Source organism: Erpetoichthys calabaricus, chromosome 6 (assembly GCF_900747795.2).
Source record: "Erpetoichthys calabaricus chromosome 6, fErpCal1.3, whole genome shotgun sequence".
Taxonomy (NCBI): Eukaryota; Metazoa; Chordata; class Cladistia; order Polypteriformes; family Polypteridae; genus Erpetoichthys; species Erpetoichthys calabaricus.
Window position 1 is genome coordinate 197400989 of NC_041399.2, and position 18106 is coordinate 197419094.

The 18106-nt window shown below is 38.0% G+C and overlaps 1 protein-coding gene across 1 annotated transcript; it reads right to left on the minus strand.

Moving 5' to 3' along the window:
- Positions 1-511: 511 nt before the first annotated feature.
- On the minus strand, positions 512-16580 carry gpaa1 (glycosylphosphatidylinositol anchor attachment 1). The gene is made up of 12 exons (XM_028804279.2): positions 16372-16580; positions 14588-14767; positions 14242-14353; positions 13807-13954; positions 12695-12796; positions 10858-11054; positions 7873-8069; positions 6997-7150; positions 4905-4964; positions 2913-3109; positions 2419-2589; positions 512-1467 (listed from the first exon to the last, which is right to left on the minus strand). Exons 1-12 carry the CDS (start codon positions 16443-16445, stop codon positions 1224-1226), a joined length of 1836 nt encoding a protein of 611 aa, XP_028660112.1. The 5' UTR covers positions 16446-16580; the 3' UTR covers positions 512-1223.
- Between the last annotated feature and the right edge of the window lie 1526 nt (positions 16581-18106).

Below are 18106 nucleotides of genomic sequence, written 5' to 3' on the forward strand. Positions count from 1 at the left end.
GGTTCTTGCAAAGAGAAACAGATGTGCAGTACAAGCGCAAAAGCGAGTGCCTCCAACATTTCTGAGCACACTAACATCGCTTTTATATTGAGGTAAATTGACATAAATATACTTTAACGTGTCTCTGGTATCGTCTTCTGGTTTGTTTTCAGAATAAACACATCAAAACAATTTTGGTGGGACATAGTCCAAACTCCAGATATCATGTTGATATATTGATATTCAAAAGCGTCAAAACGTCAATGATGTGTATTTCAAAAATCTGACGTGCTAGCTTAATTCTGATATCATATATGAAATCAGTGTAAAAAACTTAATAAAGAGCTGCTCTGAAGTTCCCAGAAGCAAACAAAAAATATTTTTTGTAGACCAGTGTAATGTGAACACAGATTGGTTTGAGGGCTTATCCATGTTATATGCCAAGTGGCTCAATAATGAAATCAACAAATCAAAGACAATATACCTTAGAAGTAGGACAGATATAATTATGACACCGTGATTAATGCAAAACTTGTTTCGGCATTAGACTGGAATATTCTTTTAATTTTTAGATATTCTCTTCTTTATATCACTTACTTGTGTAATAGAGTATTCATCATTCTGAATATTTGGTATTCTTACAATACTGTGTTTATATTAATCTCATATCCATCAAAGTATACATTTTATATTTGTTTAACTTTAAAAATGGTTCCCCAGAAAACCTGAACCATCTAATGTTATTTTAAGGAAATGGGACATAATCTTCTCTCAAAATGTTCAATTTCCAAAGTACACTGCTAGTGTTATTTAGTATTTTACATTTGGTTTCAAGTCCTGAGATGATAAATGATCCAGTAACCACAAGAAACTGTAAGGAGATTTTTTTTGGAATTCACCAGTGGAAAGATTTCTGCATTCCAAGTAGGTCAGCTGCCAAGTAAATCCAGATCAGATCACACTTTGGACGGAGTGTCAAGCTGGACTTCCTGGAAACAAAAACACTAGGCAGAGACCGGCCTCGTCTCCTCTTCTAGAAGAATGAAGAGGACTGGCTGTGAAGTCAAAAAATAACACTGCTTCCTTTCAGATGGATCAGACTCAAGCTGCAACATATTCTTTCGGGAAAGTCAAACACATAAAATGTGCTTGAGACGTAGTAAGTTCCTTCAGTTAACGAGTCTTCTCCAGCAGCAGATGTTCCGCCAAGTTTGGCATTGACCAACACTGTTACTTCAAAAGCTCTACTTCCAGAAGACAATGTTCCACAATTGCAGCCAGCAGGGATAAATGAAGAGAGATATTAGAGGGTACACCAATGACCCATAAAGGTGGTGGTCTAAGATACCCTGCGAAATGGCCATCAAAAATTGCTGCCAGCACTCTAGAAGTGTGATGGGGTATTCGAGGAGATAGTGATAAAAGTAAATGCTCAGAAGCAATGTGCAGGCGGGGCTGACGAGCACAAGTCCGAATGCATACAGAACCCTGGAAAGAGAGCAGGAATAAGGGTGAAAATTCAAGCACTGGTAATGCAACCTGCCGATAAGGGGTAGTACAAGTGATATTTAGTTCAATTTTCAGGATTTGAAACGGGAAAAGATCTCAAAATCAGAATGAGGAGGAAACTCTTCATACTAATGCCAGCTATACACACAGATATATATTTGACAAGGGACACAAAAATTCACAAATCAGTCAATGGCACAAGAGTAGGGTGTAGGTGTCAACTATGCTGCTGGGTATTGTATGCCTAGAATTTAAATCACGAGAAAGTAGGGTGAAATGACACCTGTTATTGGCTAACTAAATAGATTAAAAATGCAAGCTTTCGAGGCGACTAAGGCCCCTTCATGAGGCCTTAAGGTCCCCTCAAAACAAGGGGCCTGAGTTGCCTCGAAGGCTTGCATTTGTAATCTATTTAGTTAGCCAATAAAAGGAGTCATTTCACCCTACTTTCTCCTGTATCAATCTATGGCTAACACAGTACAACACTATACTGCTATAATTTAATCAGTCTGCCGAGTAGCATTGTACTAATTTGATCAATGGCATACGTATATCTGACATTTAATCTACAACTGTGTGCATGACTTATGTGATTTTTTTTTCTCCAAATCAAAATAAAGCACATCGGGTCACATCGAACATAAAGACATTTTTTGACAAAGGAATAGGGTAATAAAGAGTTTGCTTCCTTTAATAGACTATTAATTAGCAACCTTACACTGAACTACTGTGGTATCTGTGGGAAAGCATCACACACAAAAAAAATCAAAAACATCTGGAAAAGTAGCACAAGCAAAATTGCATTTTAGATGTCAGACAACCCCCTTAACGTAACTTTTATAAATGTCATCATAATAGATAATGGCATATTTATGAAAGTATTTGCAAAGAATGACATGATAACTATAATAGCAATGAGAAGGTATATACCTGGGTCCACTAGGCTGAACAAATGCTGCCATGGGGACCATAGTGACAGCCAAGATGAAGCCCAAGGAGAAATTAATCAGCGCTGTACAGCCAAGGAGCACAGCAAGGTACAGCAGAGATAAGAGTTTCAAACTTCGCCAGCCGCACTCTGTGCCACTACCAGATAGTGCCCTGAAATCAAATGGTAGTAAATTCCTTAAATCTGTAAACCTCCACCGGCTACTGTACTTACATGAATCAAAACTCACTAGAATGTGCTTTTTTCATTATCCATAATAATTCTGTTTTTTTTTTTTTTTTTTAAACTGTTCAGTTGTCTATTAAGTTGTTCTAATAAGCAGCAAGTGATACAAAGAATTCAAAACTGTTTTAAATAGAATAAAAGCAACACAGTGGGTAAAAAGTGTAAATATACAGTTTTCTGAAGGTATGCTTCCAAACTTGAGTATTTCTTAAAACCGTTATTTTGTTTCTGGACATATAACAGCAAATACCTGTGAGTGTTATGTGGTAAGGCCAGACCCGCTACATAAATGGCGATGGCAGTAAAAACCACAGCCTCTGTCTCAGACACTGGAAAGTGTTGGGTGGCCATATCTTGACTCAGTATGGGCAGAAAGTACAAAGCCAAGCCCGTCAAGTGGCATATGAAGATAGGGGTCGCAAGAGACAACATGCTGGGACCTGGGTCCTGCCGAGAGAAAGAGAGAAAATGAGACAAACATATTTACTGAAGATCTCAAAATCAAGTGATCATTCTTTGGAATGGTCTTAACCACTTGAAAGAGACAGCATATCTAGGTCCTCAAGAATAGCAGAATTATGTTATTTGAATGTGCCAAGATAAACTGAAAATTTGAAATGATCGCCAAGATATTTCTTTCTCATGCCTAAAATAGAAGATAGCTGGACAGAGCTTTTGTGTTTTAATGTAAAACCGAAGAAACATAGTCTGACTGAGGTGAGCCTACAAGTTACATGGCTATTAGACAAATACGAGTTTACCTTCCTGCTGGCCTGTATCACTGCAGTTGATTCTTGGGTTTTGCTATGAGACTGATTTTCCACTTGGCTCATATAGATACATCGATTAAATTACTGTATTTCAATAATTCAGGTGTTTATAAATACATTGTATAATTCTCTTCCTTAAAATAGGTGTGGTTCAACTACTACCTTGGTTCAAGAACAGCAGCTGAGTATTCTCATCCATAAAAATAATATAATGTATGAGTTATGGTGAAGAAAATCACATTGTCTGGTGTGTTTTTAACAATCACATAACAAAATCGTTGTACCCTTTCCTCATAATAGAGGACAATTGCTGAATCCAGATAAGGACACTTGAGATATCAACTACATGGGCCTTAAACCCTTTTACTTCAGGCCTATAATATGTGCATATTAACAGATTTGCAAAAAAGAATCAAAACAATAGGCACAAAATAAAAAATGAAAATCCACCATCACTCTTACTTTTTGATTTGGTTAACTCTGAAATAAAAGGAAAAAAAATGGTCTTTGAAAACAGCTTAGACCTATCCATTTATATGTTGGTGCATTTTTTTCTTAGATGTTTTTAAGTATGTTATGTATGCTTTTACAGATACAAAAAAACATGGGTAGATGAAACATTATACATAATGCCAGAATTTATAAATTTAAACATTACTCATTGTGTACTGTGTTATTAATTAATGCCAATGTGATTAAAGCTGAGCTTGCCTATTGTAATATTCACAGCAGTGAAGCACCTTATTTTAAAACATTAACAATAAACTAGATACATGCACAGTTTTCTGTAAAACTTTACGTGCCTAGCTAGTAGGATATGTTTTACACACACGATTGAGCTTACATGGTTTCTCAGTATTTGGTGGCAAAAGCCGCCCCAGAAATATTAAGCTCCAGACACCAAAGCCTTGACAAGACCATCACATATGTCAGACAGTCCACAATATGTATGATGAAGGAGTAAGCAAACTAAAATTTATTTACTGAAAAATACATTTATTTCCTTTTTTAAATGTGTTGCTCTCTAAGCACAGAGGTCAGATACTTAAATGTTAACACAGAGCAACATACTGTATCTACTCTGCAGTGTACAAGTTACACAAGACAAATTTAATATATGAACCTTTAAACCTAATCAGCTTACAGTTGCCCTCAAATTTCTTGCAAGATCTCATGTTAGAATGTGCAATTTTAAAGGGTGGCAATGATGACTTGATGAGTGAGGACCAATGAGAGTTGTTTTTGGAGCACTCATCACGTCATCATTGCCACCCTTTAAAATTGCACATTCTAACACGCATAACTTGGTATGTAGAAAATATGGTATGCATTTCACAAGAACTTCCATTGTAATATACTGAAAAGGACTTGAAAACAAATGCCAGGAACACATCAGAATGTATTTCTGCAGTAATCTGTCCTCTCTTTCCCCTTTGTATGTTGCCTTATGATTACTTTGCAAAAGCACTGACCTGTTCTTCATCATCTTGAACATGAGGAGTATTACTCAGCTGAACCCAAAGATCAAGTGCCTACAGAGCAGTCAAGGAAAGATGCTGAACACAAACTGGCAAGAAACAAAACTGTTGCTATGCACTACTGCTCTTGAAAACCTGTATTAGATCAGTAAATATGACTTAATCAGTTGGCTTTCTTTCAAAATATGCCCATTTCCGAAAAGAAAAGACTATTGTTTTTGCACTTTCTGAATTATATAGAGTTGTGCTTGAAAGTTTGTGAACCCTTTAGAATTTTCTATATTTCTGCATAAATACGACCTAAAACATAATCAGATTTTCACTCAAGACCTAAAAGTAGATAAAGAGAAACCAGTTAAACAAATGAGACAAAATATTATACTTTGTCATTTATTTATTGAGAAAAATGATTGAATATTACATATTTGTGAGTGGCAAAAGTATGTGAACCTCTAGGATTAGCAGTTAGTTTGAAGGTGAAATTAGAGTCTGGTGTTTTCAATCAATGGGATGACAATCAAGTGTGAGTGAGCACCCTGTGTTATTTAAAGAACAGGGATCTATCAAAGTCTGCTCTTCACAACACGTTTGTGGAAGTGTATCATGGCACGAATAAAGGAGATTTCTGAGGACCTCAGAAAAAGAGTTGTTGATGCTCATCAGGCTGGAAAAGGTTACAAAACCATCTCTAAAGAGTTTGGACTCCACCAATCCACAGTCAGACAGTGTGTACAAAAGGAGGAAATTCAAGACCATCGTTACCCTCCCCAGGAGTGGTCGACCAACAAAGATCACTCTAACAGCAAGGCGTGTAATAGTCGGCGAGGTCACAAAGGACCCCAGGGTAACTTCTAAGCAACTGAAGGCCTCTCTCACATTGGCTAATGTTCATGTTCATGAGTCCACCATCAGGAGAACACTGAACAACAATGGTGTGCATGGCAGGGTTGCAAGGAGAAAGCCACCGTGCTCCAAAAAAAACATTGCTGCTCGTCTGCAGTTTGCTAAAGATCACGTGGACAAACCAGAAGGCTATTGGAAGAATGTTTTGTGGATGGATGAGACCAAAATAGAACTTTTTGGTTTAAATGAAAAGCGTTATGTTTGGAGAAAGGAAAACACTGCATTCCAGCATAAGAACCTTATCCCATCTGTGAAACATGGTGGTGGTAGTATCATGGTTTGGGGCTGTTATGCTGCATCTGGGCCAGGACGGCTTGCCTTCATTGATGGAACAATGAATTCTAAATTATATCAGAGAATTCTAAAGGAAAATGTCAGGACATTTGTCCATGAACTGAATCTCAAGAGAAGGTGGGTATTGCAGCAAGACAATGGCCCTAAGCACACAAGTCGTTCTACCAAAGAATGGTTAAGGAAGAATAAAGTTAATGTTTTAGAATGGCTAAGTCAAAGTCCCGACCTTAATCCAATCGAAATGTTGTGGAAGGACTTGAAGCGAGCAGTTAATGTGAGGAAACCCATCAACATCCCAGAGTTGAAGCTGTTCTGTACGGAGGAATGGGCTCCTCCAAGCCGGTGTGCAGGACTGATCAACAGTTACCAGAAACGTTTAGTTGTAGTTATTGCTGCAAAGGGGGGGGGGGGGTCACACCAGATACTGAAAGCAAAGGTTCACATACTTTTGCTACTCACAAATATGTAATATTCAATCATTTTCCTTAATAAATAAATGACCAAGTATAATATTTTTGTCTCATTTCTTTAACTGGTTTCTCTTTATCTACTTTTAGGACTTGAGTGAAAATCTGCTGATGTTTTAGGTCGTATTTATGCAGAAATATAGAAAATTCTAAAGGGTTCACAAACTTTCAAGCACAACTGTAGGTGAGATAACAGTGTATGGTGTTACAGATTATTATAATCTTGTCTTGTTTTGATTACATAATAGGACTTGTTTTAGAATTTATATGTGAGAGTCACATGATAATATACTGATGTAGAGTTAAGGGTAAAGCAGGTATTTTAATCCTAACCACCATAAGCTTTCAAAATGCAACTGTAATTATTGGGTAAATGAGTTTTTGAAGTAGTTTAAAATTGGACATAATTGTTAAAAGGATACTCGCAGCATCAAAATAAGAATGAGAAAGCTGAAGGCTGGCATGTAGTAACCAATGGAGACAAAACGTGTAAGAGATGGGAGCAGATAAAAGAAGTAAGACTGGTGAAATCTTTCAAGAAGATTGTTAAGCTTTCGGAACATTCCCTCAACGAGTCTGGAACCAAAAAGCATCGGAAGAATAAATTGGTCAACCTGTGAGAAATGTCAGTCACATTCACATGACATGCAAACAAAAGACACCATGACAAGTATTTTGCTCATATTGGCTAGACCACCAAAAAAAATAAATAAATAAAAACAGGTTTTTACATACAACTGTTAATTATACAGTAGTGTCTATTTCTGACTTTACAGCATAATAGTAGAAACAAAAGGTAAAAATTACATTTGTATGAAGACAGTAAACTTGCTTGGAGCACAGCCTATCTTTATGATACACAGAGCTTATTTGATAGAATAGTAAGAAGGCAGATTTTCAGGAAACATACCTGAGTCTTAATAGTTACTGCTGTACTGTGTTGTTGGCTTACCTATTTTATTCTTTATTGCACTTTGAAATAAAATCATGCAAAGTTACTGACCCTTGACTAAAGTAATTAAACACAACTCTATTGTAGCTCTTGGTACGGCTGTGCATTAACCATGCCTTAAATCCAAAACTGAATATTCACAGTATCACAACTGTAAAAGCTTTAAGTTTGGCTTTTAATGTTACATACTGTAAAGCATGTCCTGTTAGTTCTCATTATTCTAAAACAGAATTGGTTGACTAGTAAGGTAGAGTCAGAAGCAAGAGTATCAGGAAATAAACTGAAAATAAATTTATAGATGTGTGCCAAATACTGTATCAATAGAAACTCAGGGAAATATACTGACTTGCCAACAGTGGACATGTCAAACTTGTACTGACGGAAGCTGTTGATTCCACGTAAGGTTACTGCCTCCACGTGGTATCGCAGGAAGAGTCCATGGTCACCTTGTGGTCGACCAGAGCTTTGCTTCAGAACCATCAATAACATGGTATTTAGAGAATGAGAATATCCTGGCAACGTATCCCAGTCATTACGCTGGAGCTGTAAAGACAAGAAAAGATGTTTCAATAAAAGGTGAGACTGGGATAACAGAAGTGAGGAAAAATAGATAGGCATATGTAGGAAGAGAGGAGGTGAGGCTAGGAGAATAATGAGTAAAGCAAGCACAGGAGGTAAACACAAAAATATATATTAGGTGGCACATCTCTCAATTACTTAATAATCTGCTGTCAGTCTAAAATATTTTTGCATTAAACTGGAGGTATTTTGCACACTGTGACAATTTAAAATAATACATATAGTATTTGATCTTTTGGAAATTGCAGAAGAATTATGCACTTGCAACAGTTTCAATTCATGAATTTCTCACAGAGCTGGTGAATATGGCAGGTAAAGAACAAAGTACTTTGCAAGAAATAGTATATTCTGAACTGCCAAATGAATAAAGATATTGCCATTGTGCAAAAATGATGTAATTAAAACTCAGCAAGACTGCTCAACTTAGACTTAGTTCTGTTGGACAGCAGATCAGTGGTTGACACATAAGTTACTGTGTGTGGATTTAAGTACTAAAAACTAGATGAGGGACTAACAGATTGCATCTCAAATCACATACAGGATGGTACCTTTTAGAATTCAGTTTGATCAAACATCAGTCCTTAAATTTTGTGTAGACTGTGCAGCAGCAATTTAAAAAAAAAAACCTTTTGTCAATTTATTTCTCAATGACATCACTGCTGTGTTAAATTATCAAGTAATCACAGGTTGCCTGAGTGCAATATAATTCAAAATGAATATTTCAACAATAATGTTAATAGCATAACATTCTGTAACCCAGTTAATCCAATTCACAGTTGTGATAATGTTAATGCTGCTTATTCAAGATAGAATAGTATTAATTTAATGTTTGAAAATTCTTTTTAACAATTTAACAGTGGATACTATAATCATTTAAAATTAAAACGTTATATTCTTCTAAATGGTTACAGTTACTGGCCTATCTCTAATCTCCCTTTATTGGCTATGGTGATGGAATGAGTGGTTGCTATACAACTCCATGCTTTTCTTCTAGACAATACACTATGAGCTTGTTCAGTCTGGTTTTCGTACTCAGCACAGCACTGAGACAGCTCTTCTCCATGTAGTTAATGATCTTCTCCAGTCTGCAGACTATGGTTCACTTAATATTCTCCTTCTTGACTGAAGTGCAGCATTTGACACTGTTAATCATGAAACCCTCCTGTCACGTCTCTCTGGCTTAGCCCTTCAATGGCTCACATCATATCTCTCTAATAGGCAACAGTTTGTCAAACTCGGCCGATATAAATCCTCCACCTCACCTGTGTCGCGTGATGTCCCTCAGGGTTCAGTCCTTGGGTCATTACTTTTTCTACTCTATATCCTTCCTTTGGGTCAGATTTTTTGCAGACATGGCCTTAACTTCCACTGTTATGCAGACGATATACAGTTATATCTTAGTACAGACTCCCCTACAGATTCACGTCCCAGCACACTCACTGACTGCATCACTGATCTTAAGCTATGGATGGAAAATAACTTTCTCAAACTTAATGCCAATAAAACGTGTTACTGGTAGGTCCAAAATCCCAACTTTCTAAGCCATCCAATTTCTCTGTTTCTGTTGATGGTACACTTGTCAAACCTGCTCTGGTTGTCAGAAAATCTTGTGTTTTGTTTGATTCACCACTTAAGTTTGAGCTACACATTAGGTCTCTTTCCAAAATTTCATTCTGTCATCTCCGTAACAATGCCTGCCTCCGTCCATTTCCGTTCTTTAATGATGCTCAAACTCTGGTTCATTGTTTTCATAATGTCTCGTATTGATTATTGTATTTCCCTCTTCATTGGCCTCCCTGCAAAATTTATACAGAAGCTACAGTATTTTCAGAACTCCGCAGCCAGAGTCCTCACCCACACAAAGCGTTTTGCTCACATCTCCTCTGTTCCCTCCTAGCTTCACTGGTTACCGGTTCCATCAAGGATTAAATTCAAGATTCTGCTTCTCACCTTCAAAGCCCTACATAACCTTGCCCCCCTCTACCTCACTCAGCTCTTAGCTCCGTACACTCCTTGTAGTTCTCTCAGGTCCTCGAGCTGTAATCTCCTTACTGTCCCACACACCAGACTCTCCACCCTGGGAGGAAGGTCCTTCAGTGTTATGGCCCCTCAACTCTGGAACTCTCTTCCTCATCTGTATCTCCGAGATTGCTCCTCTTTCTGCACTTTTAAATCTTAACTGAAAACTTTCCTCTTCTACAAACTTTTGTTATCTGTGTAATTTTTTAAATTTTTTTTACTCTTTATATAAAGCGACCTTGGATTTGTGAAAGGCGCTCAATAAACATTATTATTATTTTATTAAATAAAGTGAAGAAAAATGAAATATAAACCCTATTTAATATTTACTTGTGTGCCACATACCATCCACCTAGTATCCAAACAAAATTAACTTAATGTTTACAATGACAAGGGGCCTGATTCCACCTTGGCAGCCTTAGGCATAAGACACCAACCAACCCTGGATGAGTTAAAAGTATACTACACAGCACTCTCCTGCACACACCAACATTCACTAACAACACGTTAATTTATACCTGCTAATAAACCTAACCTGCGCTTTTTTGAGATGTGGAAAGACAGTGGATTACATAAAACGAAAACCCATTTGAATATGAAAAGAATGGACAAATTCTACACAAACAATGATCTGGTCAACTTAAGTCTCTTGAAGTTGTGAAGCAACAGCATGAACTACTGTGCCATACACTGCTGTTTGGAATTTTTGCTAGGAATGCTCATCGATTGTTACCTTGCCCTGAATAGTGCACAGCATGCCTATCTTTTGACAGAAAGCATAAAAGAGGTTAACTAGGTCCAGATTAGGAAGCTGCCCGTTCAGTCCCTCCACAACCACATCAAAGCTGGTAATGACATCACTGCTCAACTCAAGAGAGACAGCAGCCTGGATTGCGCCAGCACGACCCTGCATTGGGGATGACTGGATACCTAGGGAGAAGAAAACAAGAATGAATTAAGTCACTCGAGATAATATGAGGAAGAGACTTGCTTGCTAAACCTGGTTATGGACAGTTTACTAAACTAACTCACTAGATACTGAGCACAAGATAAAGCAAAACTAGACTATACAGAAACTTTAATAATGGAAATTGCAAAAGCAGGGATTATATGATACAGAACATTGTACTAAAATAAATTATAAAGAGTTAAAGTCAGTATAAAATTCTAATATAAACATAAATAGTTGCAGTATGCATTTGCTACTTGAAAGGACAAAAACACATTCATTTTATAAAATTAGGCAAAAACTGTAATTTGACTTAACATTTCATTGTAAATAGCACCTCAGTATGCATTTTGTATGCAGTCATCTTGTTTATTTATTTACAAGGGGGCTTTGCCCCCTGCTCGCTTCGCTCGCCTACCCCCGGCGTTTTGAACCCGTGCCTGCTGGGCAGCCGTAGTTTCAGACGCGCGTTGTAGGAGCTTGCGTTATTTTGAACCCGTGCTTGCCCTGCTTCTGCGGTTTGAGACACGCGTTGTAGGCGTATATCCGTCAGTCGAGCTCATTCGGTTTGAACCCGTGCCTCCTTTGCCTCCGCAGTTTCAGACGTTGGGTCGCGTTCGGCGTTTTGTACGATCCCAAGCAGCACATTATTCCTAACTTCACTCCGCAGTAGTGCCACGCACAATATGGCGGTGACGCCTGCGCCTTCACTACACAGTAGTGCCACGCACAATATGGCGGCAACGCCTGCGCCTTCCGTATTATTTCGGGTTTTACCATGCTGTTTAGGCGCCTTTGCCTTTCGTACTTTCCCGCACCTTCCGACGCACAATGTAGGCGCCTGCACCTTCCGGGTCTACCTCCGCTGTGTGGTGTGGACGTTTAACTGTCGATTTTTCTACCTTTATATTCTGTATCTCGCTGTGCATGTGTTTCGTGCCTAGGTTTTTTTGAAGCTGTTGCATTCCAGTTTTCATCATCTGTAACCTGCTCTCCATGTGTTTGGCCCAGTTCTTTAACCTCTTTATGACGTTTTACTTTGTTTCCTACTCTGTCTTTTATTTCTGACTTCGCTTTATCCTGCTTGCGGCATGTCAGACGGTTCGTAGTCTCTCCTGTTTCGCTCTGGGGCAGGGGGGCTTTGTGTGGCGCCTGCGCACTATGTCTCCTGCGTCCACAGGCAGGTCCCTGCGTCCATATCCGGTTTACCATTCTCGGTTAGTAATTATTTATTTATTATTTATACATTTGGACTCGCATTTAGGTGCCTTCCTCAGGGCTACATAAGCAAAAAGGGGACTAAACATGTGATTTCATACATTAAACTCTACCTCGTTAACCACTATTAAATATTCTCTTCTGACAGTAGATTACAAATAAAAAGGAATCACTATGTAACCTATCATTTATGCTTAGTGCTCCTCTAATAATTAAAATACCGTAGATTCATAACACAGAATATCAGAAACTAATGTTCAGATTAAATAAAAGCTAAGGCAGATTTCTGTATTATAGTCGCACAACAAAATGAATTTTTTGGACATAGCCGCTTTATAAATCAAAACACCTTAAACTACATCTCTTCAAAATCAGTACTTTAGCAACTGCATCAAACACTCACCTGTCATGTTGACATCATGATAGGATTCTAGCCAGGCCTCCATTCCAATCAGGTCATGCTCATTCACCAAGAATATGATGTCTTTGGCCCAGTAAACCTGACCTATAGTGAAGAGATTGATTATGTTCAAATTTAAATTACTGACTGTAAGCCTAACTTCCTCTTGTATATACTGAGAGAGTATGAACATGTATTGGAAGAAAATGCATCAGAGCCACAATATTACATTACATTAACAACACAATGTGAGAGGTTAGGAGCATGCACTGATACAGCGTGTTGCTGCACCCACCACACAACGAACCACCTCAGAATACCAAATTAGGAACTGAATGCAGACGTGCAGTGAGTGACACCTCAGCACCACACTAGTTCAAATGGAACAGTGTGAGGTTTTTTTTTTTAACAGTGGCTGGAGTGCCAGTCCTGCCACCAACCCCCGAATTTTCCCTTGCAAGTGGACAACGTGCTTGCAGGACACAGATGCAGGTTAACATCATAACCAGAACGGAGCAATTGCAGGTTAAGGGCCTTGCTCAACAGAGTGGCATTTACAGGATTCGAACCAGCAACCTTCCAATTGCTGGCGCAGATCCCTAGCCTCACAGCCACCACCCCACCCCACCATGTGAATATCAACCAAAATAATTACTTCCACATATTCATTACTCAATATAATATACAGCAGGTGATTCAATTACTTGTATTCTCTAAAAGGTCGAAGTTATTTCCTTTTATTTTAATGGTGATAAGCGGAAATATGAAATAAAATCTACTTTCACATCATTAAATGGAAAAAGAGTGGTAACAGTCAGAAAAGAAGTGGAACAAGCAGAAAACTATAAAATGAAAAATGGCAAAACTGACAGCTCTAAAACTTTATTTAACTGCCAATAAAAGGACTGAAGTAAAATAAAAGATAACTTTTGGGAAAAAGAATATATATTTTTTTCAAATTCAAAAATTACTGCCAGCTTTTCCATGGTTGATGCTTTCCTTGTGCTCAGTTCTTCTGAGATAACTTCCTGTCTCCCAACATCACAGCCCCCAGCAAACCAAAAAACTAGAGATACGGGTTCACAAATGGATGGAAGGAAGAACTTGAAACTAACCCCTAAAATATGAGGCAAGCGCCAGCAGTAACCCCACTGCCTGGTTATTGTTGCTTCCTTCACTGCATGTGGCACTCAGCAAGATGGACTCAGTGCGTGGTGCACGTGGGGCACGCAAGATCCCATAGACATTTGTACCTTTCACCATCTAAGACAGAAAGATAAACATAAAAAGATGTTTAGACATACATGTCACATCTGGGAAAATTGAGTGTTGTTAAATATCAAACCTTAAATATAGAGTGCTTTAGAAAACATCACACAAGTGACTTAAAGTTCACAAATAATGTAAAAATCAAGAAGTGACAGTAATAAGCTTACTATTCTCATAAAAAAGGTTTGCAAAAGAGACTCCAACAGAATTGTTATAATCACATAATGGGCATTTTCACTACAAAATGAAACAATAGCTCAAAAGTCGCTTGACATACTTACGTATCTCTCCTTACTTTCATCGGGAAAAGGCAATGTGCGGGAAAATGTTTGTTTATAAACTTCAAGACCTCTGCTTTTCATTGTCTTCACCAGCCAATCTACTGGAAGTCCTCTGTTAAACAGAGTCAATAATTACGCATTAAGTTCTTATTGAAGACAAAAGTGTGTGTCTGAAATTTATTAATTATTTTAACCAAAGATCATGGTATACAAAATATATTTTGTGTAGACCAGCATTACAAAAGATAATACAGATTAAATGTTGTACTTAACTGTGCTGTACATACTAGTAAATTCACACATTTCAATGCCACAAATAATGAGTTACGAGTCATCGTTTACTCACCCGACCTTCTTCCTGTGTCCTGAAAATTCACGGGAATATGAAAGTGCACGATCTCCATATACAAATTTCTCCTCCACCATGGTAGAACCCATGGCGTTCTCTGACATATAAGTCCTTAGTGTGAAGGGTTCAAATGCAAGTCCCAAGAACCATGTTATGCCCACAATGTAGCACATGACACTAGTAAGCAAAAATAAATAAAGGTTGGCTACTAGACAGATGATAACATCAGAAATACAAAAACAAATGAAAAAGAGAGACATTTGTCTCAACAAAAGTTAAAAAAAAAAACATAAATAGGACATCGTAAGGCATCAGTAGTATGAGTTGTAGACTGCTGTCAAGGGTGTATTTCCTGGGGAGAAAAATATTCATTTACTGTGATGAGATAGCAACACTGTTTTAGGGATTAACATACACAACTACAGTATTTTTCTTCCATTAACTGCTGCCTGACCTCTCCAACTCATCCTTTACACAAATACTGATGACCCACATCTTCCCAAAGTACCTCAGAAATGGTTAAGTTCTGTGCCTCTCTGTTCTCCTCTAGATATGTAATATGTCCTGAGCCTTAGTATTATATTATGGTTTTTGTGCCGTACCTTAAATGTGATTCTTTATGCTCCATTAGCTTGTACATCATGCCAAACACCCAAATATATGACATCTTTTTATTTCCACCTTTAACATCTGGAGCCTATCCTGGCAGTTCCAGTAGAGCACAGGGCACACTTATTTACATGGGATTATATCAGAGTTGCTAATCAAACAAACCTACGTCATCTTTGAGAAATCAAAGGAAACTGGAGCAGGTAACTGGAGTAATCTATGAAAATTACATACAGGCATGGGGTTAACGTGTAAATGCCACCGAGACAGTGAATGGGCAGAATTCAAGCCTATCCTATTGGGACAGAGGGGCATGCTGTTCCCTGGGCTATTGTGATTGTCAGATGTTTAAGAAGACTCATCGTACACAAGTTATAAGTAAGTAAGCATTATCCAGTTTTCCGATGACTCTGCTCAGAATAACAACATTTATTTCTATAGCACATTTTCAAACAAAGGCTGTAGCTCAATGTGCTTTACAAGATGCCAAGGAAAAACCTACAAGAATACAAAAACAAAATAAGATTGAATAAATGACAGATCAAAAATAATAGAGAAGTAAAAATTCAATACACATTTCCATAACACAGATATATAATTAACACAAAAAGTGCAGTCCTTACATACAGTTTTCATATCTAATGATGAATCCAGTGCTATGGTCAGATGACTTGGATAGACGGAAAAATATATTATGCATCATTGTGTATTGGTCAAAAAGTGTCACAATTATTTCATTTGGCATATTGTGATGGTTTATATGCACGCCCTTAAAACTTGGGTAACAAAATTATTGTAAAACAGCAGTATTAAAACACTAACAGGGATGAGAAAGGCATAAACTTAAAGCCTGGCACAGTCAGTTTACGAAAAGATCAGTGAATAGGGGGTCTTGTTAAAGGGTGTGTCACTCTTAAGATTTCTATACACATAAAACATCATGGTGACAGCCAGTGGTTTGGTCAGCAAAATCAAAAAATATCAAAATAAGTTTGTTAAAAAATGATACTCATGGATGGAAATTCAGCAACGGCAGCGTAGCACTCTAGCATTTAAAATGCCGAGGAGAAAACAGATAACTGTAACAGCCAGCAGCGTGTGGGATCGACAAAACGCGATCTTTTGGCCCCTATAAGGAAAAAGCTTAATAATAAATTTAAAATGTAACTCACCACAGTGGGGTGTTCAGTCGGGTCACCAGGTTGGTGAGCGCTCGTCTGCGGTTAGGGTCCGAAAGAAGACCCATCGTATTGCCACAGTTACTTTAGAAGCCAAAGATGAATGTCCCGTAGCAGATGAACGAGGAAACACTGCAACCCGTCGCCGGGAACACCTGTCAAGACAGAGCGGAGCGTTAAGCAAGAGACAGGAAGTAAGAGCACGGAAAACATGTCCGGATAGAAACTACAGCGAACTCACAGGGGCGGTCTCACCCTGCGAGCTTGGAAAGGGTATTCACTAGCTAATATGTCAAGTAACTTATTTCTTTAATTACAAAAGGTACAACTAGGCCATTTTTCGAAAAAAGGAATCTCACGGGACTAAAAAATGGTTCCGTTTCTGGCTACAGGTCGGACTGTAATATGTGAGCACTCACTTCCGGCATCCTGTGAAACGGGATCCTCTATTTGAGGAGCCTGTGCGCCGTTCTTCTTTATAATCAATTTAATTTCGTTATACCATCCAATGATGATAGTGCTAATAAAACATAGCGATAAATTGTATTTAGCAAAAATATAATTTATATATCAAAATTAACCGTTAACTGTGCGTTTATTGCTTTATTGTTCAACAGAGGAGTCTCGATGCAATTTGGTAATGCTTAAAATACAGTACCATTTGTTTTACAGATTATGCTTTCCATGGTGCTAAATTTTAAAATTTGAAGTAATGGACAGGTGAAGCCCCTTGAAAAATCTGAAGGGTCTTCCTCATTTTACCGAAAAAAGATTAGAAGCTTTGAAAAGAGTGATGTAATAAAGTATCTATCTATCGATCTATCTATAGAAAATCATTAGAGCCATGAGCTCGAGGTAGCCAGCAGATGAAGCGCACATACAAACCCATGTTAATCGCATAGTTTAAATCGGGCAGGTGTGCTAAAAACCCAAGAACGCAGTGTCTCCATTTTGATCTTATGGTTATCACGTTGTCATTAAAATGCTGCATTAGGTGTGTCAATTTTCAGCAATAAAACAATGTATACTTAGTTGTTATGAAGATGTAATCTGTTGAGATTATGAGTATTTTATCACTGAATGTCAACGGATTCCCACTCATTCCATCTCTCTTTTATGTGGCTCACAATCCTTAGAAGGACGGCTCGTTCTTGCCGCTCAAGATGCAATTTATTTGCAACTTTGCCAAGCTTGCATTTTATTTACTGACTCCTCTGCAGCTGGCACTTAAGCTGCTCATTTGTATGATGCAACTTGACAGCGCTGTTACAAATGACAAATAAATAATAAAGACAGAAAGAATCCATCAGCTATGAGAGCTGAGGAACACCGGTGAGACGCTACTACTGCTGATTCTTAATTATATGACATGTCAGAAGATTTTTTTTTGCCGTGAAACAATGCGAGTCATATTTTAGTTTCAGTAAGATACAAAGGCAATACCAGCAGGGGTTAGGAAATATGCTTGTGGAGCTGTACACGATAACGGGGTTTAGAGAATGTGTAGAGTATTAATGATGCATTATAAGTTCCAGTACAGAAGAACAGTATAGCACAGTATTTACTTTATTGGATAACAAATTCCACACTTCTCTACTCCATATTTACTTAGCCTTTGGGGCAGTGGAGATATTCGAAGCAGCCAGACCACACCTGGTGCTGTGGTGATGTTGGAAGCTTCAGACGTCTCCAACCATGTGGTAAACAAGCTCCGATACACTGCTTCAAA